The 26,518-nt window shown below is 44.6% G+C and overlaps 1 protein-coding gene across 1 annotated transcript; it reads right to left on the bottom strand.

The window, feature by feature from the left end:
• On the bottom strand, window positions 1-26,518 carry mta2 (metastasis associated 1 family, member 2). Its single transcript, XM_020649282.3, has 18 exons — window positions 26,132-26,518; window positions 20,312-20,379; window positions 15,766-15,859; window positions 9,848-9,965; window positions 8,311-8,374; window positions 8,108-8,225; window positions 7,919-8,021; window positions 6,418-6,517; window positions 5,748-5,936; window positions 5,431-5,505; window positions 5,025-5,083; window positions 4,811-4,911; window positions 4,482-4,621; window positions 4,160-4,388; window positions 3,982-4,071; window positions 3,770-3,888; window positions 3,474-3,616; window positions 1-3,366 (listed from the first exon to the last, which is right to left on the bottom strand). The coding sequence occupies exons 1-18, from the start codon at window positions 26,157-26,159 to the stop codon at window positions 3,213-3,215; spliced, it is 1,992 nt and encodes a 663-aa protein (XP_020504938.1). The 5' UTR covers window positions 26,160-26,518; the 3' UTR covers window positions 1-3,212.

The following is a 26,518-nucleotide window of genomic DNA, read 5'->3' as shown; positions in this document are numbered from 1 at the left end:
TGACCACGAAGAAAACAAAAATCTTTATTTCTTTTCTTATCAAGATACATTAAAGGATACAGAGACATTGGAATAAAAAACACTTGAGAAAAAGTTTCAGTTGTAGCATGTTTGTCTCTCCGTCATACAAAAAATCAGCCCCGTCCCTTTTCAAATCACCCCCCACCCCCACCCTGCCCCCCCTCCCCTAAGCCCCGCCCACTTAATGAAGGAGAGCGCTGTTTCACATCCACCTGTTAGAGCCATCTCCACAACACCGGAGCAGAAGAACGACACACTTTAGATGTAAAAAAAAAGTTTAAAACACGCCTGTTTCCCCGCTTCTCTTTACACACGTTAGTATTTGCTACAAACTCCACACTTCAATTTCTTCTTCTTTTGAGAAATATAACGAAGCCCACATTGGGACCAGATGTGATTATAAAACCAGAGTAACCCCTCGATTCTGAATTACCCAATCTTTTTTTAGTGCTCTCCGTTTCAGAGCGACACGAACGGGGGAATAAAATAAACACGTTGAGACAGCTGGACTTTCACACCGACGTCGAACCCAATCAATCGATAAGGCCGTTTTTTTAAAACCGCTCTGACCTTTCAGAACTTGATTTTTGGCCCTAATTGCCTTCCATACATTTACATATTGCCGCTTCTTTTTTTTTTTAACAGACTTTTTCATCAACTGACCACAAACGTAACGGCGTGTGTCAGTTTCATCCTCACAGAGCGAACAGTACTTTGTCAGAAACGCAGCGGCTTCACTTTCTTTTTTTTTTTTCACGTTATGGCTTCTTTTCAGACTCAAACATTGTAGAGTTCCTCATCAATCGCTGTTAAACTACAGACTCTAAATAATTTGATCCGCCCCCACCTTTTGATTTTTGACTGTTTTTTTTTTTACACCTCTCAGCGTCAGACTGTCTAACAGCTCGCAGTGGTCAGAAAAGAGCGGCAGGCGAGCAAAGAGGAGAGGAACGACCTCCAACCCTCGTCCTCCTCTTAAAAACTGAAAACTGTGGCGTTCAGGTGGAGCCGGTACGGAGGGTTAAAAAGGACGAAGGAATCATTACTATAAAAAAGTGGATTAAAGCACCTACATCAGGAAATCGAAGTCGGGGTTCAGTGTAAGAGGAACAAACACAAACGGGGATCCAGATCTGTGAAAACCAAACACCTCAGTCCTCTCTCTCTCTCAGCTCATTCAATCTCCCTCCTCCTCCAGGTCCTGGTCTGCAAAACCTGTTAGCTAGTATCAGTACCAGGTCCCAATTTGATGACCCGTCGGGTCAAGACCAGGATTGGAAGTCCTTCTAAAGAAGGCTGAGATCTGCAGTGCTGTGAACCAAAAACAAACAGATCTTCACAGAGATTTAACGACTAGAAACTGGTTTAAAGGACGCTGAAATAACGACACCAGGATGATGAGCTATAAAAAGTCTGGATTTGACAGCTCGGCCTGCAACATGAGAGTCTCAACGAGCTTTCGCAGCGATTTGGTCCCTCAAGCTGAAACTTTTTTTTTTAAACGTACCAAATTCTGCATGTCCGCGTCAAGTTATTCAGACCCTCCTCCTTCACTAATTAGCATCAACTGCTGCTTATAACTCTTAAAATGCTTCGTCCTCTGAACGTTAGACGATTTCTCTAAGTGAGGACGTCGCTGATCAGCTCTTTGATGCAGAACATTGTGGAAAAAAAGTTCTAACTTTGCAAATGTGCCTTGTTTCATCGACTGAGTTGGTATTATGTTTGCAGCTAAAGTTGTATTAAACTGAAAGTGTAGGTTTTGGACTAAAGATTTTTTAAAGATTATCCTGGTAAATTCTTACTAATGTTGAATTGCAGACCTCAATGATTTAACTGATTTAAGATCCCAAAGAGGGTGAACATCCATACTTTTTACTTTTCTGATAACGAGTAAAGTTTGTGTTCTTCAGATCTTGTGTTAACAAAACTATTTTATTTGTGTTGTTGAGATCTTGATGAGTTCACTCATCACGGGAAAAGCAGTGTTGTGTTCTCATGAATAAGAACTGATCTCTGGATAATAACGCCACTTTCCCTGTGATAATGAGTTCTTTTTCTGTGATAGCACAGAAGAACCAGCAAAGATCACTACTTATTTATCTCTTTCTCTCTGGAGAACTTTGGTGGCAAGGACTTCATTTCAGTCGGTTTCTCGAGATCTTGGAAAATGAACTCGTTGTCACTGGGATACCAGCGTTGTGTTCTTGAGGTAACAACTGGAACAAGTTGAGATCTCCAGAAAACAACCGAGAAGTCCTGAAACACACAAATCAGAACAGATCTTTTTTAGATTCTGCCGGACAGAAGAAGTCCACAGACCTACATCTGCGGAGCGGCTGTAGCCGGAGAGATTCCTTCAACTAAGTCAGAAACTACTTGTCATGAAGGGGAACAAAATGTATGAATGTCCTCTTTGGGCTTCCGTAGTTTTCTTAAATGCTTGCACATCCGTCTTACTTCTGGAGCTGTATTTTGTTTGCTCAATGTTTTTTGACACTTGGAGGCTTCCGTATCACGGAGCGTATTATATATTTCGAGACGCAGGTGGGAACCTGATGCAACATGCATCATACAACGGATAAACGCAGCTGAAGGATCGAACACTGAGAGCAGATCTGACGACACGCCTCCTAAATTTAAACCAATGAGCTGCAAGCGGACGTTTCCCTGCTGGACTTCATTGGACGAGGGAAACTTTTGAGCCAAATCTGACCTCAGCTGTCTCACGCACGGTCTGTGGTGCAGGTATTTACACAAAGATCGGGACGTGGAGGAAAAAAACCAAAGTGTGCTTTATCACTGTCGATTCAGGAGGAGAAATATCTCAATTTAAGTTACACATTTAAAAACAGGCAGCGCTGAAAAAGGAGAAAATAATTTGTGATGTTGATAAAAAACTACAAATCCCAGCAGGCTGTGTGTGTGTGTGTGTGTGTGTGTGTGTGTGTGTGTGTGTGTGTGTGTGAAAATGTGTCGTTGTCTAAGTGCTTGTGTGTGTTTTTAGGTGTTTGTTTGTGGGACAACCTGGGGGGTAACAGAGGACTAAAGTAAAATGACGCTGAAAAAGGAAAGAAAGACTACAGTTATGGCGTGCTGTGCTGCCTGTTATGTGACGGCCTGAGCACAGACCCCTCCCCCCAAACCCCGTGTCCTGCTGAAAGCCCCGCCCCCCCTCCCGTCTCTCCTCCTCAGTCCTCCAGGACGATTGGCTCGCTGGTGCTGGAGGGGATCAGGGGCATGGCCAGGGAACGGGGAGGAGGGGGCAGCTTGATCCGGACCAGAAGGTGAGGCTTCCTCGCTGCCCGACGCATCTCAGACTGAGTCAGGTGTTTCCTCAGAGCCCTGAGAGGGGAAGAGAACCAGAACGTCAACGAGAAGGTCGACCACAGTCCAGTGACCTGCCTGTTTGATAACGACAGGTGAAACAGGTGTGAGGGACTCAAATGTACCTGGTGTCCTTTGTAGCCACAAACACCACCGGGTTTGGAGCTTCCCCCTGGCTAACCTTCTGCCGCTTGATGACCGACTGAGAGGTGGTCCTCATACCTGAAGTGTACGGCCTCCCATTGGCTGGGAAGGGAGCCCCTGAAGCCTGTGATCCAATCAGAGAGCAGGAGAATGAATCAACCAAGATGTTAAAGAAAATCAGACTGAGGGTGTTTTAAAGGTTTGTTTAGGAAGATGAGGGGGTTTAAATATGTGTGTGTATGTGTGTGTGTGTGTGTGTGTGTGTGTGTGTACTCACGCTGTCGAAGCCTCTCTTTCCCAGCAGGCTTTGCCCCACTCGTGGCTGGCTGGCCTGGTTCCTGTTGATGGGGGTCGACGGTCCTCGAGACGCCTTCAGCTTCAGAGGGGCAGAGATGGCTGCAGAGACACGACGACAACAAAAACTCAACAACCAATCAGAGCGGAGGAAAGACAGACGAAAGGGAGTGATGTCACACAACGTGCTCTCACCTAAGTCCTTCACGATGGCGGCCAGAGACGGACGAGGAATCACTTTACTCTTCACGGGAGTTTTTGTGGCTTTAGGCAGCCGGATAATACCTGAGGACACACACGTTTAAGATTAAACACTTTAACCACGGAAGGTGGTGTTTTAAACGACCTGTAAAATTTGTATAGGTATACGTACACTCTGCCTTGACCGCGTTGGCGTTGATGGAGGCGTAGGGTCGGCGTGCAGCGCGTCGAGGCTGCAGGATGTCCTCACACACCCGGCGGGCGATGCGTGTCAGCTTGGTGGTCTGCAGGATGAACGTCTGCCGGTTCTTTGCGAGCAGCTTGGCTCGACCCTCGTTACGGGTGAACGGGGACAGACCCTGGACCTCCTGGCGGGTCATGTGACCGCGGGGGCCTGACTCCTGGAAAAATGAGGAAGAAACAGAATTGATGATTTCTACTTTTACTTTCTGAAAACAAAAACTTCATGTTGAAATGGGCCAGCGGGGACTTACAGAGCCAGCTCGAGCGGCGCCCTCTAGCTGTGTGGGGGTCTTCAGGCCTCCGTATTTCTTCCAGTAGATCCAGCAGGAGGCGCACAGTCTGCACTGCATGTTGGACGGCCCCCAGGCGTACCACTGAGGAGACTGAGCCGCTGAGGAGGTGAGAGGAGGGTTTAATAGATATAAAATAAGTTATTCTAAATAAATAGAAACCAGAACACATTGTCAGATTCCTTAACATTCTACATGTGCAAAGATACCACGACAGGCTTCTGTACACATCTAAACCCTGACAGGACTTCAGGACCCTGTCTTCCCAGTGTGTGTGTGTGTGTACTCACTGTGGCAGCCTTCACAGCTCAGTCCTTTCTGGAAGCCTGGAGCTCCGTTCATTCCCGGTTTACTCCCTGGAACCATGATCTGGTTTGGGTTGGGTTTGGTGCTGTTGAAAAGAAGACAGAGAGTTCTTCTGAGAGCTCGACTTAAAGGGGGGTGGTACAGTTTCCTAAAAGGGGGGTGGTACAGTTTCCGGTGACTTATAGGATTTATACTCACTATGTGGGGATGTAGACCTGCTTCAGTTTACTGTCTGCCTCCGCAGCCTTTAGTCGTTTCTGACCAGAGAAGAGAAACAGGAAGTCAATCATCTGAAAGCGCTTCAGACAAAAACAAGCTGAATATTTTGGCTCGTGTTCACTTTGAAAATGCTTCTTTGAATGTTTCTGACGAATCATAAAGAGTCAGGGGAATCTAAGAGCTGATTTTTGTTGATGACACATTGTCGAGCAAATCTGTCGCTCCAGTTGAAACTTATTTGCTTCCAGTCATTTGTGTCCTCATCACAAGCTCTGAGTCCTTCCATTGACTCTCCATGACATTTGTCACATGAAATATTTAAACAGCTTCATGTCAGAACACACCTTAGCTGCCTTTTGGTGTAAGTGTGTCTGTGCAGACGTACCTGCTGGATGTAGCGGTCTGTCGTCTTCCACATGTAGTAAAACTGGACCACACTGGCCAGAGACTTCCAGGGCAGCTGAGGGAGGAGAAGCAGAGTTTAAACCATTAATATTCAAGCTTTTAAAAAAGAAGATGATCTGGGGCTCAGAATAGCCTAGCAGTTTTGTACAGAAAGTCTACGGCCCTGCAGCGGAGTTCAAATCCGACCTTGACCCTTTGCTGCATGTCATCCCCCCTCTCTCCCCTCTATTTCCTGTCTCTCTCCAGCTGTGCAAAAGATCCTGAAATGACCTAACATAAAGAAGAAGAAGAGCTTACAAAGTCCTGGCGAATGTCGTTGAAGTCCTTGCCGTATTTCTCCAGCGCCTCCTCAAACAGCATGGCCTCTGAAGCGCTCCACTCCTCCATCTCGTCCCGGCAGAGGACCGGCCCCCCCTGAGGGACCAGCGTGGACATGGCTTTGGCCAGGTCGTAATCGTTCTTCTGCAGCGTGTCCATGGCGTGGAACTGACGGCAGAGAGGAGGAGAATTACAACCTTTCTCAGAAGGGACCTACAAAATCTTTTTTATGATGGCCGGAGCACAAAGGCACGAACAAAACAAGCAGTGCTGTTTTATAGACACCCGGTCCACGGTGACATCATGCTCATCGTTCCTCTGAAGCAAAGTTTAAACTACACGACTACATATCAAAGGCTTAACCTGGGGGACTCCAGCAGGAAGCCTGAACAGCTGACCGGTGGCTTAGTTTTGTAGTTTTTACACATTTTGTAGTCATCTTAAATCTTTTTGTAGATTTTACACATTTTGTAGTCATCTTAAATCTTTTTTGTAGTTTTTACACAAACAACACGATGAGCTGCACTGCTCATCCAAAAACTCAGCCATGTACAGTCCTTAAAACCTCCAGAAACAGGAAGAACAACTTTTCTTCGACACATTTGGGCCTGATGAAGTGATACATTTATGTTGAAGTAAATCTTCTCACCAGTGTGATGTCTCTGGAGGCTGCTGCTGCGCTCATGTGGAGGCTTGGCTGACGGATGGAGCTGCTGCAGTCCAGAGCGCGAGCGAACGTCCCCACCGCTCTGAAACAAACAAACAAACAAACATGTTTATCACTGATCGGTGATCTTCTCATGAGCACCGGGATTTATCAAGTTCAAGATGAAACATGTGCAGTCAGATTAAAGAAGTATCATCCCCTCGCCTCTTCTTAACATATCTCTCTGCTTGTTAGTAGCTCTGTTCAAACCGCCGTCTCAATGAGTGATATTTATGCCCCTGTGATGTTTGGCTTTCAATCTGAATGTCTTGGAGGTGTAATGAGGGGACGAAGTGACCCCCTCTCTGTCCCGCGTCTTTAGAGGTGGTAACAGAGGAGAGACAGGATCAGCTGAGCCAGCGGGGGAGAACAGCGCTCTGTCTGTGTGTGTGTGTGTGTGTGTGTGTGTGTGTGTGTGTGTGTGTGTGTGTGTGTGTGTGTGTGTGTGTGGAGCTCTCTCGCACTTCTGCAGCACCACGTGAATTCACAGACTGGGACACCAATGTCACGCCGTTGCTGAATCAATATAAATGTCTGAAGACATAATAAGGACGGAGCTTTGCTGCTACTGATACACTTCAAACAAGACCCTTAATTCTCTGTACCATTCTCTTCAACTTATCTAACTCATATTTCACTTCTTTTGTTTCTTGATATGTTTCTCTCACTGATTATAAAACCTGCCAGGTATCCTCCAGAGTTAAAGTATTTCTATGAGGACGAGTTTCAGACTGTGAGATGTTTGGGATAAAGGTCGGAGGAGGGATCGGGTAAAGAATGTGCTCTATATAATCTGTATGTCGTGCGGAGCGTCACAGCACATCCTGTAAATATGTAAATGTCTAACTCACAGGAGAAGAGAAGTGAATCTGTAACTGCTGAATGTTCACTTAACGACCACTAGGGGGAGCAGTTGGCTCACATTCCAGTTTAAAGGCAGCCGGATGATTCCCTCCAAAATCAAATTTCCTGCAGATTTTTTATTTTTTAAATTTTTTGTAATCATTCTACAGCGACTAAAGATCGCAGTATAACGTCCATATCATGCTAAAATAAAGTATCATTTATGTTTACCTGCATTTTCAGAATAAAGGCTGAAATAAAACTAATATGTCCAAAAATCCTCGGGACAACATGTCGACTGCACTGAGAAAATGTTCTCTTTATTCCTGCTGAACATAGACGGATGTTGTTCTTCTATTTTTATGTGTATTTTTAAGTTATAAAAGAGCATTTTTCAAACTCCCTCCTCTTCACCAAGATATTCATTAATTAATTTTGTCTTAAAAAAAAAAATACATCAAAGATATTCTTTTGATCCTGTGAGAGACGTTTAGGCTTGTTGACGATTCCTGCATCTCATCCAGAAAAGTTGTCATGGCAACAGGATCTAGTGATGATGATGCAACAGGGTGACAGATGGCTGACAGGGGGGGTTTGTTACCTCGCCACCACCAGGAACTGGTCGATCTGGGGGTCCTTGAGCTGGTTGTCGGGGTCCCACACTTTGGTCTCCAGCTTCTCCTGGACCCGGGTGTCTGACTCAACTGAGAGGTGAAAAAAAAAACAGGTTCAACTTCTGCTTTTTTTCCTGTTTCTAACGGGTCAGACAGGTCTGGTTTCTCTAACTCACCCTCTGCTAGCTTGTCAGGGATCTCCGCCTGGTACTTTGAGCCGACCCGGATCTCGCCCTGATCCGCCAGCAGGGTCTTCTGGACCGGGTCGAACACCAACGAGTAGAAGAAACAGTCCTGCACACAGATTACAGAAGAGATTAGAGATCAGATCGTTCAGTGTTTGTTTGAGCTGCAGAAAGGTGAGTGGGTGGTGTCCTACCTCTTTGTCCAGGTATCCGGCCAGGACGTCTGTTTCATTGAGGAGGGTGACGTTACATTTCCCCCTGAGGAGACACAGAGAGGAGCTTGAGGATACCAGACTAACACTCTATATAAATATGTATGTACTGTATGTATGTATAAATGTATAAAGAGGTTTTTGCCTTTATTCGATAGGACAGCTAAAGAGAGACCGGAAACACTGTTGCATTTCATCCCCCAGTCTCTCCTACCAAAGGGCCAGGGCCGGATTCATAATCTCGGCTCCATCATCTCAGCCAGTAAAACCAGACTATCCAATATTGATCCTAGTTTGAGCACGTTTCTGCTCGTGGAGCTTATTGGGGCACGGTCACACTGGCCATCCGTACCACGCCCAAGCACGATTCAACCCTAAAGTCCAGTTCGTTTGGCCAGTGTGACTGCTCCGTATCGTGCTCAGGCACGGTATACTTCCTTGGCTTTGGCACACATCGGAGAGGTGTGCTTTGGCACGGTACACTTCATGCACGAGCACAAGCACGCGGGTAAACAACGTTGACAGCCTTCATTATGGAGAAATCCAGAGTTTGTATCTGACTAACATGGGGACAATCACTTCTATCTGAACCACTTCTCTTGACCTCTTCCATCACTGCAACACCTGTTGACCTGATAACTGCTCTCATATCTGGCAAACCGAGGGGCGTCCAACACGGCCGTTTGGGGGGTGCCTTAAAACCTCCTACCTCCTCTGTTCCAAACAAATCCAGATCATTCAGGACCAGAATCTAAAGTTAGAAGGAGGACATACTGACTGCTGCATTGTTGTCAGAGAAGCCAGCACTTCAACATAACATGTTTCCTTAATGTCTGATCATATAGTAAGATACCTTTATCATCTCACTCACTACACATCTCACTGATTGGACCTCTTAGGGTTGGGAATTGTATCTTCTCTTACTTCAGGCTGTTTCGTTTTTTATGACTTAATGACCAACAACAGAAACGACTTTAAATCGGCCGTGACGTATTTAAGACAGTCAGTGTATTCAGTCAGATTCACACAGATAAAACTACAATTCCAATAACTTGGACATTTCTGTTTCTAATTTCTTGATGAGTATATTCCAACAAAATTTCAATTTTGTTTTTTGTTTCAAACATTCACTGAAACAAGCTCTCTTTATTTCTTTGTTAAAGATCTGACTCAATAATATGTCCTTCTTTTAAAGGGTAGGTACTTTTTAAAACCATCGATCCTGAAAATAAAAGGAGATGCATCGCTTTGAAACGTGTGGTATCGGAGCATCGAAACGTTTGACTTCCTCACATCATACTTGGATGTTTATGTCCTTAATTCTCTGCTTCACAAAGTCAAATATGTGCTGCACATTTATTCATCAACAGCTGTGGATGCTGTGAAGGAAATAAAATGAGACAGTCTGAGCACGTGCAGAACATGTCAGTCTGAATGTGTCTGCAGAGACACTTCGACTCACTCGTTCACCGCGCACGTGTGTGTGTGTATGTGTGCGTGTCTTGGAATAAGGACGTACCGTATGTGAGTAGCAGGGAGGGATTCGAACTGTCGGGACAGGAAGAGTTCTCTGTGTTTGAGCTGGTGTTTCTGTGGTTCAGCCAGAGTCGGCTGCTTCGACTCCTCCTCGAACTCTCCTAAAACACAAACAAACAAACGCGTCAGAGTCACACAAAGAGCACGCAGCATCACGACATGACACAGTAACAACACTGCAGCACTACTCTTCAGCCAGTGTGTCAAAGAACAAAACCGTCACAGATGCATGGACAGGAATTTCCTCTGACGCCCCCTGGTGGTCACACATTTGTCGCTAATCTGAGAAAGTATTCACAATGAAATGTTGACGCCAGTAGCATTTATCAGGCCGCCGTTTCAAGGCGCGATATCTACATCCCTGTGAAGTTTCACCTTCAATATGAATTTTGCGGTGTTGAAATGGGGGGAACGAAGAGATCCCCCTTTCTGTACCACCTTTGGAGGTAGTAACAGAGATCAGCAGAGCCAGCGGGGGAGCGGGGGAGCGCAGGGCTGTGTGTATGTCTGCATGTCTGTGTATGTGGAGCTCCTGCTGTGCTGTGCTCTCTTGCACTTCCACAACACTGAAACATGATTTGAATTCACAGACTGGGACCCCGACATTACTCTGCATCACCAGGGAATTAACATCTTAGGGCATAATGACGGCGGAGCGTTGTTACTATGAAACAGAGTTGTGTTGACATTTTAGCATCAAACCTTTTTTTTTTTTTTTTTTTTTTTTAAACACTAAACTTGCTTCGGTACCTTACAGATGATGACTTCATTTCAGTCCGCTTTTTGCTCCGCTGTTTCAAAACTTGACGTACGAGCGAGTTGCAAACTGACAGGATTTGAAAAGGTCCAGAATTTCACTGAGGTTTGTGTTCAACTGTGAGCGCCATTTTTTACGCTTTTAATGCTGCAAGAATCATAAACTACAAGAACTGTCCCCACAGACAGGAAGTGAGTGCTACAAAATAAAGTAATACAAACATAGTGATATGTTGTCTCTCGTTCGATGTAAGTGTTGTACATCGAGAATTAAGTACAAATGACTTAGGCACCGTGTCCAGCTAGTTTTTTTCTGAGGGCCAGCGTCTTTTTTTAATTGTTTAACTTTTCAGAGAGGCGTTGACATCTTTTTTGAAATATCCGATATTACCCACATTTTATTGTCTCCTACAGATCGTGTCCTGTACTTACATCCTCCCCGCTCCGCGTGCAGACAAATTAGGAGGACAAACATCGTCCGCTTGATGCTCATAGTGAAGGAAAAAAATATACATGCAGTAATAACCATCGGAGCATTGTCGGTCATACCAAACCATTTTTAAAAGACTGTTGTCATAGAGACAGGTTGACATGCATGGTTCAGAGCGCACAGCCGGCGCTTTTCTGCCCGAAAAAAACAAAAAGCTGGGTAGGTAAGTGCTTTAAACACCGAAACACAAACAAGCAACAACGCTGATGTTCTGTGAGGTCAAACCAACAATTTTATGAATGGAGTCTGGCGACGTTGTGAGACGTGTTTCTGGTTGGGGGTCAGAAACTCTGTCCCAACCTCGACTTATTTCCCCCCAAACAGCTGTGAACTCTTTGATTTATTTCTCACAGCATATCTTACCCGGTGGACAATTAGATTCATTACACTACGGTGCAACACTGACATTTGGTATGCCTTGTTTTTTCTTTCAACTCTGCACTTCTGTGTAACATTTTACGTCTCCAATACTCTGCACTTGTTGATTTATTTATTATTTGCGTCACATTTCTTTTTTTAATCCTATATTTTCTGTGTATAGGAGCGACTGTAATGCCCGGGGATTAATGAAATACTGCTGATTCTGATAAAAATAAAACATCTCAAACTTTATTAAAGTGTCTCTCTCTGTAGTGATCCTTTCTGTAATGATGTGGACTGAGAATAACTATAGGAGCCTGTCAGGGACAAAAACAACAACTTTTTGTAGACGCCATTTAAGCTGCAAGGACAGCTATGCAATCAAACTTTTCTACCTGTCTGTTATTTGGACCTGAAAATATGTAAAGTCCTCAGATAATAAAAAGAAGAATTAGAGCAAAGGGCCACAGACGCACGTCTTAACAGACTCGCTGTAAAACAATCATTCTGTGCACCACATGAGTCGAGTTTGCTGCCAAGAAAAGCTGAACCCATGGGCTCATTGTGTGTGTGTGTGTGGCCACTAGATTGCGCATTCCTAATTTCAGGCGGGTGAGTAATTTGTTGCGGGCCTGAGGGGGCGGGACTAGACTGCTCCATCTCCGTGGACTCCACCCCTGCACTCAGCCACAGGAAACCCTGTCAGTGAGGGCAAGAGAGAGAGACAGAGAGAGCGAGCGAGCAACATGCAGAGAGATAGTGAGGGAGCGAGAGGGACGGGACCTTAAGCCACACCCCTTTTCTGTTAACCTCTCTAACCCCCTCTTCCTCCTCCTCCCCCCTGTCCGGCTAGTCCCTGCCAGACAAAGTAGGAAACCCTGTGTACCAAACCTGAGGCGCCCATCCCCCCCTCAACATGTATCCCCAACTCAAGCCACACACACACACACACACACACACAAACACACACACACAAGATGAAACCACACACACACAAAAAGAGCGACAGACACAAGGCGAGTCAGAATTAACCCGCTGCGTGCCGCGGCCCTCAGGGAAAGATCAAGGGCCTTTTGTTCTGCAGAGAGACTTGATGCAAGTGTGTGTGTGTATATGCATGTTTGTCTGTGTGTGTGTGCGCATGTGTGTGTATGTGTGCGTGCAGAAGAAGGAGGAAGGGGAGGAGATCAGTAATAAAAAAAAAAAGAAGTGAGGCAAATAAATCATGGTCTAGTGGGAAAGAGGGGCGGGGAGAAGGTCCAGGTTCAGGTCTATAACAGGATCATAATGGGACGAACCGACCCCAGCCTCGACAGGCAGAATCCAATGTTTACCCTGGGTTTGCAGTTTAAAAAAGAAAAGATTTATTTGGGGGGGGGGGGGGGGGGGGGCGCAGACGGACACCAACACAAACACTTGTTTTCATGGAATCATGGTGTTTCTTTTAATGACGACAGTCAATATAATAACTGAACAAGGATTTGCCAATAACAGTCTAGTAGAGCCAGGGGGAGCGTTTCCCCTCTGACAGCCAAGCTGGGGCAAAACCTGTCATCTGGTGGTGACTGGACTTTTGCTGCTTGTCAGGGGCAGGGCGTGCAGCGCTTGGGTCTTCTCTGTACTTGAACCCGCAGCCTTACTCCTGCTGCTATTCGCAGGAGAGCGAGTGTTGCCATCTTTACCACCCTGGGAGCCTTTCAAAAACGCAGATATTTCTGTCTGCTTTTCGGGTGGTTGACGCAACATTTTGTCCGACGCTCACTCTCTGTCCGCTGGTGGGAGTGTGCTCACCTGTGTGATGCGCGCACGTGTCCTGCAGAAACAGAAGCCTTGTGTATCTGCTGCAGAGGACTCCGGACTGACGGAGCGGAGACGCAGCGCAGCAACTGGAAGCACACATCAACCCCGCGGTTGATGTGTGCTTCCAGTTGGACCGAACACGTATCTGGTGGAATTAAGCGGTGAGACGCTGCCTCCGCTCTGAGTGTCAGAGTGAAACATGCAGAAGAACGCCACTTTTATTTAGCTACCGCTGCGGCTGATTTATGTCATGTGCACTTTGACAAAACGTGTTGTTTTCACCGGTGATGACTGTAGGGCAAAAATCCATGGCGTGGGAGAGCGTAATAAGGGTTCCGGTGTAAGTTCTGCTCGGGGTCCTGCGTTTGTATGATGATGTAGCAGATTGTGATTGGCTGTCAGAGAGTCAGAGAGAGATCATGAAAGAGGAAGTCCTCAGACACACAGCGTCCAAACTGCCTTAAATATTACACGGGTGATGAGACTCCCCCGTCTGAACATATTAATATGCTAATGCATAATGTTTGTAAAGACGCCCCCTACAGGTAAGAGACGGTAAGCCTCCTGTAACACGTTTCACTTGTTAAACATCAAAAGTACACCATGTGCTCTCACTTCCTGTTCATTCCTTTCTCCATGGATTTAACATTCATTGATATTCTCCGTCTGAAGAGCTGTGAATACTACATCTGTAAACTCTCTGACAAACAGCCAATCACAACGCGCTACATCATTATATACAAATGTACAGTCGATCATCTTGTGCAGCGTCACTGGCAGACGCAGGACCCCGAGCAGATCTGGTACCTACATCGGTACTGATACCAGTTTACTGCCCACCGCTTGCTCACACAATGGGGAAGATAATTTTGCTTTAACTATCGGACACAGCAGAGAAAGATTATTTTTTGTATAAAGAGGCAACATAACCGGATAAATTCATCATAACCCAGATGTGACGAAATGAGCCTTAGATTTAGAAATACGTCAAAATGTGTTTGAGTATAATTTGATGTTTGTTTGGCGTTGTCAAAGAATAAAATCCTTGATGATAAAGAAGCGTTCATGAAATAAATATCATGATGGAATGAAACGTTTAGTTTTTTCAATTAGACTCAAATGTCCTCAATGACCATGGAGCTAATACAGTTAGCATTGTTAGCATGTGTGTGTGTGTGTTAAGCTGAGTACAATGAAAAGAAGCAGCATTCATGCATCCATCTTGAGGTGTGTGTGTGTGTGTGTGTGTGTGTGTGTGTGTGTGTGTGTGTGGAGGCGTCTTTGTCTGGAGCACTGCGGGCTGGGGGGGAGGGGGGGGCTGCTGGTGGGGGTAATGAGTGAATGTGATCAGGCTTCAGTAGTCTGCACACTATTAGCAGCACAATCACACCACCTCCACCCTCTCTTCTCTCTGATCACACACACAAGAAGGCGGCAAGAAGCAAGCTGATTGGTTAATCCAGGCGGACTAGAGGGGGAGGGGCAGGTGCCTCATATTGAGAAGACTACAGATAATACTAAAAAAGTGTCAGATAATGTTCTTACTATAATGTCTCCCCAGAGCTAAAATGTAGAAATATCATGTCCCGAAGGTTTCTTAATCCAAATACTGAAGGTCCTGAAGAAAAAAATGAAAACTGCGAGCTGAAGTCGTTAATCCGACATAAATAAATAAGAAGAATATCTACAAAAGAAAGCGTGTGTTTATGTTATCAGCTGTGTTTCCACCAAACAGTCCGGTCTGGTTCAGTACAGTTTGGTACGGCAAACCCTGATCGTGTTCAAGTTTCCACAGCCGACTGTTACTCCGTTAGCAGAGCGTTAGAAAAGAAAAGCGCGACACAGTAAACTAAGGGCAGCAATGGAAGACGTCCAGCAGAGGTCACCACCTCCGAGGTTGTCGACGGGGCGGAGCTACGCGCTGACATTAAGTCGCTGACTCATTAAGTCGCTGACTCATTAAGGAAATCGCCGGTCGTCGGTCCAGCGATCGTTGTGGTGTGTCCGGCTCCGTCACCACCCATCAGCCACCATTTTCTACTTTTTATCAGACATTATTCTCCATTAGTAGACTACCTATAATACGAGTGGTGAGCGACACAGTGTGAAAATGGTCTTCTCGTATCATAACAACAGACTACCGCCCCCTGCTGGCATGGAGAGTTATTTCCTCTCACGCATGTGCAGAACGTACGTGGTGGTTGACTGTCGGCTGTAGTCTTTGTGGTGTGTTCAAGTGCACACCTTGATAAGATAACCTAATGAGGAAGACACAATAACTTTTCCTAACTGTCATCCCTCCCGGATCCTGAGGCAGACGTGACGGTGTTCCTCTCTCTGTGAGCTGTTCTGTTTTATTTGTCTCCACAAAATCTGCAGAGGAGCTTTGAGGTTTTGATGAGAAACACAAAGAGGAGCGGCTTCATTAAAAAGCAGCGAGCAGGATCACAGACGGAGTATACAGAACAAAGAGAGAGAGCGGCGTCAGGACTCACTGGCGTTGCTGTCAGCCAGCGTGTTGAGGTTTCCTGAGATGTCTCGCCTCCTGAACAGACACACCACCTTCGCCTCCACGTTCCCATTGGCCGTCTGTGAGGAGAGAGGCAGAGGTTAGAAAGCACTACACCGGTTAGAAACCAGGTAACATGTTAGCATGGTTTAGTTCAGCGCTCATTAAAAGGAGTTGAACACAAACAACAACAACTCTCGCTTCAGTTCAGCTTTCCTCCTGCTCTGATGTTTTTATTTTATATCATCTGAGGGAGCCAAAACAAATCAGGAGTCAAATCCGCTGTAAGCATCAGCAGCTGCAGACAGACACACTGTTTGTCCATCATATCGACACAGACTACTCACACAGTTTACACACAGACAGGAGTCTGTTTCTCTTCTGCTCTGTGCAGGAACAACGATTCTGCTTCATGACTCACATATTTCATAACTTGCAGTAACTTCTTCTAAGGTGGCGAGTAGCAAAATGTATTTATTGTGTACCAAACTGGAATCATCCTGAAAGTTTCCGAACTTGTCTCAGCATTATTAACCTCCGACGTGGAGCAGCAACAGCTCTCTATATTTCTGATGGCTTAATTTAACAACCTGTAAATAACACTCCTCTTTTGTGAGCTGTGCGTTTATCGATGTAGACGTAGTCTAAGGGCGCACTCACACTAAGCAAGCCGTACCGTGCGTTTAACCCCTAAAGTCCAGTTTGTTTGACCAGTGTGAGTGCTCTGATCCATGCTCAAGCTTGGTACACTTCTTGGCCCTGGCACATTTCGAAGAGGCTGTTTCTGACTAACATGATTCAAAGTAAGTAAAGTAGCTGTCTAGTTCTCTGTGTTGTTTCGGATGTGCGGACACGGACTCGACAGCGCGTCTCCTTTATTTATTTACATTTTTTTTGTCTCGAGTCCGCCTGTCTTGTGAACTGAGCACGCTTCGTGATCACGTAAAGCCTTGCATGTGTTGTATAACGACGTTATGTACAAGAGGTAACTGCTCAGGCCCGGTTAGTCCTGGAGCAGTGTGAGTGCAGACTAGCGAGGCAATGGGGAGGGGGGCAGTCGTGCTTAAACACGGTACGGGGCAACTTTGCTCGTGTGAATGCGCCTTAAGATTATAGCGAAATAAAAATTGATTCTTCAACGGCATCATTTTGGTGTCACAGTCTTTCATTGTATCGCGGTGTTGCAGAAGAGAAACAGCAGGAGCTCCACATACACATTCTCACACACACTCAGTGCTGTTCTACCCCGCTGGCACCTCCGATCCGGTCTTGCCCCTGCCTGCCACTCCTCTGTTACTGCCTCTGGAGGCACGAAGGGAGGAATCACTTCTTCCCCCGACATTTTATTTTCCGACCATCTCTTTGCACGTGTTGAGAGTGGTTTGGGGTTTTCCTGGCTATGTGATGAAACCGTCAGCACACAGGACGGGACAAGCGTTCCCTTCGCTCTGCTCTATTCTCTCGAGATATCATCGATACTACGTCCACTATACTGGAGCAAATCTCTCCATATCTAATATCCAGAGAGCTTTGATAGATGATGAGCGATTTCTATCTGGCTGGACTGACTGATCAGAGAGAAAGCAGAACACACACACACACACACACACACACACACACACACACACACACAGAGCCACAGGCTGGAGCTGAGACTCGTCCACTCTCTCTCTCTCCCTTCATTCATTCATTGCTGTGAGCAGCCGTTAGCACTCAGGACGCTGCAGCACGAGCCCTTCAGAATAAGAGTGTTACATAAATGAGCTTAATCCTTTGACTGGGAAAGAGTCCTGTGTCATACGCTGCTGCTGTTATATAAGAGGCTCCTGTACCACAGTCCTGTCATCACAGAGGCCACCACAGTTTACCAACAGAGGCCAGGAGACTGCGTGTGTGTGGACTGGACCCTGATGTATGATTTTGACCCTCTGAAAGCAGACCTCCAGATTATCGTGTGTGTAATACATTTATTTTATTTATTTAACGGAATAATTGAAATAGTTCGATGCTTTATTATTTCTGCAGAGTGAAGCAGACTTTTTTCTTTTGCATCACCCTGCTGTCTGAACATTTATGTTTTCATCACTTTGTGTCTGTGCAGGGTAAAACCCTGGGGACGACATGCAGCTCGGTCCTGGCTCGGACAAATTGTGAGCATTTCATCTTTTCTTAAATAAAAGCTTTAAAAGCATTCAAAGACTTGGAAACAGGGTCTGAAATTAACTTTTTGACTCACCGGCCAAGGTGGCAGGTAGATGAAAAAATTCACCGGCCAAACATATTTTTTTACCGGCCAAAATAACAATATTTCTTCTTGTGTCCTATACACATCTGTTACAGTACATTTAATTGAGAAGGCATTATGTTTTGTTTAATCAATAACAAATTTAAGTCACAGATTCGATCATGTCATCAGATCAGGAGATTGAGAAATTGCAAAAGAATATATTTGCTGGCCTTTATTTTTTTCTTAATGTATTATTTGTAGGCAGTAGTTCCAAAACTCGCCTCCTGCTCCCCTCTGAACCGCCCCTGCATTACAACATTACAGACTAAAAACAAAAATCCATCAGAGAATAATTAATTAGTAATCCTCAAACCAAGGTTTCTCCTGATTTAGCTTTGACAATATTAGAAACTTTATATAATCAGCCTGCTCATTAGTGGATGTGTGTGTATCTCTGACTGCTCCTGCTGCACGTGATGGAAGAGAAAAGTGGAGCGTGCATTTAGCATCCGCTAGGATATTTAAAGTGTTTAGAACGCAGCGCTGTTTTACAAAGTCTGTGTGGAGATGTTCACAGACTTATGACGTTGCTATCGCTAAGTTAGCTGCAGACACGGTGAGAGTGAACAGAGAAAAGTCGAACCGACTGTTAGACCTGATCACGTGTGTTCCCGTCTCGGCACTCCGGTGTGTGTGTGTGTGTGTGTGTGTACGTTTGCGCTGCAATGTATGTTAGTGTGTCTCAGCGTGCCCTGCGATGCTCGCAGACATTATAGCAGAGAGAGGAGCAGAGAAAAGTAGCTGCAGCATAGTTTTTTATAACTTTTTGATGAAACATTTACCCGCCCTGTGGCGGATAGCCCTCTGAAAAGTACTCGCCAAACGGAAAATCCACCCGCATTTGGCGCTTGGCGGGTGTTAATTTTGGACCCTGCTTGGAAACAATCCGTTTTCCTGCAGCTGACAGTTCAGGCTTCTGCTTTCCACTCCACCATCATGTCGGTTTGTTGATGAGGCCATTACAGTTTACTACGTGCGGTTTATAACCGGGGAAGAACATTTAGCTGGCAACAAACTGGCTTGAAGAAAAAAAAGGTTGTTTGCAAGATCTTGTTTAAAATGAGCTTCAATAAAACCCCCAAGAGCTGGAGCATTTATTCTTTAAGCATCATCTTAACGTACGTTCACTGATGAGGTCATTACTTTAAGACCTGTGCCGTCTGAAACTTGCCGATCTCAAGCTCTTTCTGCATGTTCCTGTTTAAACTAAATGTTATAGAAAAAACATTAAAGCTAGAGCATTACTTTCCAAACTTAGATTTTGGGGATATAAAGTATTAAAGGTCCAATCAGTAAGATGTGTAGTGAGTGAAATGGTAAAGGTATCTTACTATATGATCAGACATTAAGGAAACATGTTGAAGTGCTGGCTTCTCTGACAACAATGCAGCAGTCAGTATGTCCTCCTTCTAACTTTAGATTCTGCTCCTGAATGATCTGGATTTGTTTGGAACAGAGGAGGTCGGCGGTTTTAAGGCACCTCCATACAGCCGTTTTGGACGCCCCTCTGTTTGCCAGATATGAGAGCAGTTATCAGGTCAACAGGTGTTGCAGTGATGGAAGAGGTCAAGAGAAGTGGTTCAGATAGAAGTGATTGTACCCGACCTAAAAAGCCTCTGCATGTTTCTAATAAGCTCCACGAGCAGAAACGTGCTCAAACTAGGATCAATGTTGGAGATGCTTTTGAAAAATGGAGAGAGGTTAGAACACAGATCCATGCAGAGCTGGATAAACACTGAAGCTTCAGAGTCCACCACATGGTGACCTGTGTGAGCATTGACTCTAGAGAGGAGGGGGGAGGGGGAGACAGCTCTCTATGATGTTTAAAACACTAGGTGTCAGAGTTACGTATTGCTCCTTTAAATTTTCACAAAGATATGTCATATCAATGAGAAAAACAAACAGTGGAGTCACTTTCTAATAAGACATCAAATAAAAACACGTCTGCAGTTCACTCTGCTCATAAAAACAAGAATAACTCAAATGTCTAAAGTTGAAATAACGTCTGGAGTGTTGATCTTATTTTGTTCATGTTTCATGTTTTATAAATCTTCATGGCTTATGAACTTGCATAACGCTGTTATCACTTTCCAGCATTAACTACTCCATGACGCAACACTTTAATGTAATTCCCAGTTTAGAAACTGGGTTTTATTGCAGATATCTCAGAGTTGACTGACCTAAACTATACTAAAACATTTTTTATTGGTGCGTACAGTGTGAGGCAACAGGAGAAAACACGTACCTTGTTGAGCTCTTCTATTCTGCGGATCATGTACGGGTTACTGGAGGAGTTCTCAAAGTACACATAATCTACAAAAACAGAGAATGAAACATTAGAGTCACATCTGATTCACATGCACGGACATAGCACACAGGATACACATGAATAATGATGAAGATTATATTCTACATGACCCTGTAAACAACGTCAGGTCAAACCTCCTCTGCACAGACAGCAGCTCAGTGAGTGAATGTTTGGACAGACTGTGGCTCACCTGACGGATAAAACCCTTCAGTCTGACACACACACACACACACACACAGCTCTGATATGAAGCCTGTCTGCTGAGCTGTTAACAGACCCAGACCCCGTCAGCTCAGTAAATGAACAGGTGTAATGTGAGCTGCAGACTGACGTCATGTGATCTAATGTCCAGAATAGTTTGAATCATGTTAGCATGCAGCATTCACCCAGTGATCTACTTTTATAACTTCTGTATCCTCAGAAAAACATCTTATTAATAACTGTTGTTGTTCAGACTCACAATCAAACCTAGAACCTTCAATGTTGCCTTCATATGCAAATCAGAACACATGATATCACACAGCTGTCAATCTGCTTGGTGGCCATAAAAACTTGATTACATCATTCATCCTCATTCCTAATTAAAGTTTATTAGGTTCTACATCTACATGCTCATGTGAGCCCTGCAGACCGATGAGACTCTATACAAACTGACATGGCTTGGTTTTAAGTCACCGCCTGCTCTACGATCTGTAAACCGGATTATCAATATCATTTTATTTTTACTAGTATCGTAACAGATCTGGAATGGTGACGCCCCTACTCTTCACTGTTTGAAATAGGATTTATCTTGAACTCCAGGTCTCCTCTGCCCTTTCCTTTTCCTGAAACACTTTTGTTGTTTGTGATAAACGTGCCTGTCCTCAGTTATAAAACCAAAGACTGAGCATGTACATAAGAATGTTTCCTGTTCTTCTTCACTCTTTAGTTCATATTGTGATTGTGTTGAACTACACTTAGCATTGATATAAAGACAAATATCTATTTCAGGAGTGCAGACGTGAACACGGCTTAAGTTTGTTCGACCTGCTCCACCTGCCTCATTTCAACACTGAAGACTCTGCAGGAAGAATCGAGTTCACTCTGGAGGCAAACAGCTTATTAGAAAGAAAGTTAAAGCAACTTTCAAGCATAGAAACGTATCGTCAATCAGCCTCCCATTCTTCGAGTTTTTTATGTTAATCTTATTTTATGCACATCCGTCTGTAATTTATGCTAAACACTCGTTTAAACGGGTTCTTATTTAAAAGAGGTTGTTGCACTTTTAAACAGACTTTAATTACCCGAGTGTTTCTATGACTTTTGGTAAATATGTTCAGATTTAGTGAAGAAGTGCTCGCAGCAGCAGCTGCCGACAGCTTTAATAGACACTCCAGCCTTTACACAGCATACTGATGGAAGCTGCCCGTTCATTATCACACACTCAGAGCTTCTGTTGTGCCGTTTGAAGCCGCTCCGCACAGCTTCACGTCAGGCTCCATCTGGTCCTCCCACGAGCGGGGACACGGAGCCTCAGGAGGACTTCTGGTGCTTCGCCACGAGCCGAGACGCAGAGACGACGATTCAGACGGGGGAGAGGATTTCTTGCTCTACTTAGCACAGTGATGGGGAGCCCGAGCGGAGAGGCTTCACCTCCTTGTTCACAGTGAAGGAACACAACAGCAGCACATTACATAACACGGGCAGAAGCAGCGAGAGGGGATCTGCACTCTCATGTGCCTGACATGACTAATTCTAGCCTCAAAAGACACAGTGATGGAGGACAGAGGGAGTTATTTTATTTTAATCCAGCCTGGTGGGACATATTAGAGACTGAGCCTGTTCCAGCAGAACTAAGGAGGGGGTGATGGATCAATAATCAAGAAAAAAAAACACACACACTGGCTTCAGCTAGCGCCTGCATTGGGCATAATCACATTGCCTTTGAAAGGGTTTTATGTTAATGGACAGATTTAAGTGTCAGCCGGAAGAAAAAGAGATCTTTAAAAAGAGTGTGTGTGCTGAGGCTGCTGTGTGTGTTTGTTGTGGATGTACACGGCTGGAGTGGCGCAGTGTGCCGCTGCTTGAGGGTGAATGAAGAGGAGGAAGCCCTTTGACTAATCTCTGAGGAGGATAATGATCTTACATGCAGGCTGAACACTATGTGCTGGTGGAGGACCGGTGATGTAAAGAGCTGCCTGATGCAACAACAGGACTCTTACTGAACACACACACACACACACACAGGTTAACAACAGCTTCAGTAACGCTGATACATTTCTTAATTATCATTTCTGCATTAAAGCACCATACTACTTATTAACCTTGCTGCTGTGTGGGCTACTTAAAAACACATTTCTCAGTCATTACATAATCACACGCTTGTTGCGAGCCGCACGATTACAAGGGCTGGACTTTACACGCTAATGTATTAACGGCTTCATCACACTCGATTCCTGCTGAGGCTTCTCCTCTACACACACACACACACGAAGATCCAGCAGGCTGGCGAAAAGAACAACGGTGCCCGAGAGACCCAGGAGGTCTGTGTGGCGAGGACACAACACACACTGACACTGAACTGTTGACTGTACACAAGACTGACCCACAAATCTGTGTGGTAAGAGATCGAGCTCATCCCAACACATCTCATGTGCAGACAAATTACCTTAATGTGAGGACGATAACCACTGGTGGAGCACAACCACACAAAGGAGAAGGAAAAGCTAAATAGTGTTCATTTCCTGACAGTCTGACCAAGCTTACAATGACTCTGAGCTTAAACATCAGGGTGAGATGTAGCTTCACTGGAACACCAAAGTGAGGAGATTCCTCGGATGAAACGAATGACAAGACAACCGTAAAGTTTTTTTTCTCTTTCATTTAAAATATGTTTAACATTAATCCCTCAAAACTACATTAGCATTTTTCAGACTTCTCAGCCGTCACCGCCGTCTCTGTGCGGTCATATTGATTCCACGACGGCGTAATAATGGTGTCCCAGTCTGTGAGGTCACATTGCGTTTCGGCGTTGTGGAAGCACGGCACAGCAGGAGCTTCACACACACACACACACACACACACACACACACACACACAGTCAGACATGCACACACACAGCGCCGGATCAGCAGATCCCATCTCTCCTCTGTAACGCCTCTGCTACTACCTCTGAAGACTGAGGTCGACTGAGGTCACCGAAGCGTTTGATACCACGTGTTTTTAAAGTACACGGTCACAATGATATCATGACTGATGATAAGAAGAGGAAGGAATCTATCATTTCTGTACAAACGTTTTGTGCAATTAAGACAGTGTGTTGGAGTTTGCCTGCAAATTTTTTAAATTAAAAACAATGACTCACGCAATTTAGGGTCTCTAAGATGTCTAGTTTTGTCGACTTAGAGAAAAAAAAAAGGTCTCTATATTGTTTGATTTTACTGGTATCATATGGAAACTTCAAATTATGGTGTGATGACGACACTAGACCAAACAAATAATTTGCCTAAATAAACGATTAATTAATAACCAAATTCAAATAAAAAAGGTTTTTCAGTTGCAGCCCCAAAACTTGTAGATGCCCGCTATTAAAAAAGTATTAATTTTTTTTTTTTATCATCGTGGGGTATTGATATTATCCAATATAACCCAATCAGCACAATGAGCTATGCATTGTTTCTACATCACACCTTGGACTGTGCAACTGTGTGAATAAGCAACGCTTCATATCTAATAATAAAATGTTAACCAAGCAGACTGCCACTGGCAACAATCATACCAACCAGTGCGAAAAAACAATGCAACAGCAAAGCCAACATTTATACTGCACATGCTGTCCTTTACTTCAGTCTTCAGTCCTTTGCATTAAACACAGCTACATGCATGCACAAAATATTCTGCAGCAGTGACCTATATAGTGTACAGACTGATGCACAGCCTTACACACTGAGATAAGGCTGCTGTCCCACAGGCAGTCAGTCCAGCCATCTCTGAGGCTGCAACAGCGGAATCACAGAAGGTACACCAAGTCCTAATATCACCATCAGCGCTCAGACACAACACACAGCGGTCACAAGCACAGCAACACAGGTACACTGTAACACACACACGGATCAGTTACACTTGTAAATAATGATGTTGGAGAGATGCTTCTCCTGCTGTTAGCAAACTTTGTTATCACGCAAAACAGTCTTTTAAATTGAGTCCATTAATGTTGATTATGTATTTCAATGTAGTTTCACTTTGATGCTACGAGTTGGTACATGTTAAAATGTAAGTCCAAGTGGTTGCAAGTTTGCTAACTTGGTTCAGTTTTGTCATCGTTAAGTGTTGACTTATATGTTTTTTTCGAAGCATTAACTTTCTTACAAAAACAGCGTGGTTACTCAACGTCAACCAATATTACCAAAACAAATAACACCGGTGTAATGACGAGAAATGCATGCCTGCCAGAAAAAAATTGCACGCACCGCGCTGGTGGCAGATATGTGATGACAAAGTATCTGAAGTTTATACTTAATGAACATAAACTGTCCTTGTGGTTCGGTAGACTTTGTAGAAGACGCTTTTTCTGTAGCCTGCGTAAATATGACCTGCAAACAGTGTTTGACTCTTAAGTGTCCTTAGAGCAACTTAAAGGGTGGAAGACAAACTCGGCAGCAGAGCAATTTTGTCTGCCGTATTTTACATTGTCCTATGGGATTTTCAGCAGACGTGCATTTCTCGGCATAACACCGGCTTGAACATACCCACACGCAGTACGAAGCCACGGCTAACACAACTTAGCAATCAAAGTTAGCACACACGGCTGACGAGTGATATGGCGGAGGCGATCATGAAATGTACCCGCTGCTCCGACCAGGCTACCCCCCAGCTATACGAGTGAATCTATCACTACCCATAGTACTTTTTGAATTTTACTTAAAAGCAACCCGGTCCACGCTGCTCAGTAGCCACGTAAAGAAACTATGAGGGGAAGTCACGCAAATTATTTGACAAAGTTGATATTTTCCTGCAAGTTTACACAGATTCATGTGTAACATATATACAGAAAAACCCAACTGAATATTAACGAAGTTTTTACGCTTGCTGTATTATAATTAGCTCATGTTTGACTTCACTATCGGATGCTTTTATAGATTTGACGTTCCTACGTACGGTGGCTAGCAGAGTGTTAGCATTAGTTAGCAACCACACAGACAGCTAGCGGCAAATGCTAACCAGCATTGTGTTCACTTCCAGGACGTTGCATCCACATTGCAAACACATTACGATTGCTTCGCTTTTAATTGCAACCTACCCGATGACTGAGTCTGCAAACTCTAAATTACGCTTGTGTGTTAAAAATAAATACAAACTTTCTACCGGTTCACGTTGGTTTTAGTTTTCGCTACTCGCGGCGGGCCACCGTAGTTTGAGGAAACTAGTCGGGATATCACGCAAATATGTTGTAAAAGTTATTCTTTTAAATGAATTCAAACTTCTTAGCGTTTATATGCATTCAGAAGGTCTTCAGTTTAACTTCGGCTGGATATAATTTAAATCATAATGTTGGGATTTCTTTAATTTATGCACAGGCTCATTCAGATTACATTGTTGGGTGTTTGAGTAGATTTGGCGTCCCTCTAATAAAGAGTCACGTACAGACGTTAGCACGGAGCTAACATCAGTTAGCGGCTAGCCGCGCAGACAGCTAGCGGCTAGTTAGCCAACTAGCTGTCGAAACGAACAATCACGTTGTGTAGGGGGGGATCTTAAAAATATTAAAACATTCTTTACCTCCCACTCGGTACATATTTGCCGCCATCCTCTCGTCACTGTAAGATAAGAAGTCCCGGGATATTCCCCGCTCCGGTAGAAAAAGGTCGATGGGGATCTATTTTATTCCTTCATTTATCGTAGACTCCCCCGCCGAGAAACAAAGCCGGCTCCGGGCACCGCGAGCGAGAGCTGTGGCGGGTAAAAAGTTGAAAGTTTCCGTTAGGAATGCTCCGGAGGTTATCCCCAAAAAATCCAAGTATTTGTTTTCGGCCCCTCGGACGACCTTCCTCTCCTCTTCCTCTTCCTCACTCACTCATTCACTCACAGCTAGCCTGTATCTTACTCCACTCTTCCTCCCATCCTCCGCTCCCAGCTTCATCCTCCTCTTCTTCACCTCCGCTCAGT

Source organism: Labrus bergylta, chromosome 22, assembly GCF_963930695.1.
Source record: "Labrus bergylta chromosome 22, fLabBer1.1, whole genome shotgun sequence".
NCBI classification, from domain to species: domain Eukaryota; kingdom Metazoa; phylum Chordata; class Actinopteri; order Labriformes; family Labridae; genus Labrus; species Labrus bergylta.
Note: the sequence above shows the minus strand (reverse complement) of the source record. Positions and strands in the feature narration are given on the sequence as shown.

Coding starts and splice junctions, on each gene's coding strand:
- mta2 (XM_020649282.3), bottom strand. CDS start 26,159: ATGGCGGCAAATATGTACCGAGTGGGAG. Junction 20,380..26,131: donor AAATATGTACCGAGTGGGAG/GTAAAGAATGTT, acceptor CTGTTTTTGTAG/ATTATGTGTACTTTGAGAAC. Junction 15,860..20,311: donor GAATAGAAGAGCTCAACAAG/GTACGTGTTTTC, acceptor CTCTCCTCACAG/ACGGCCAATGGGAACGTGGA.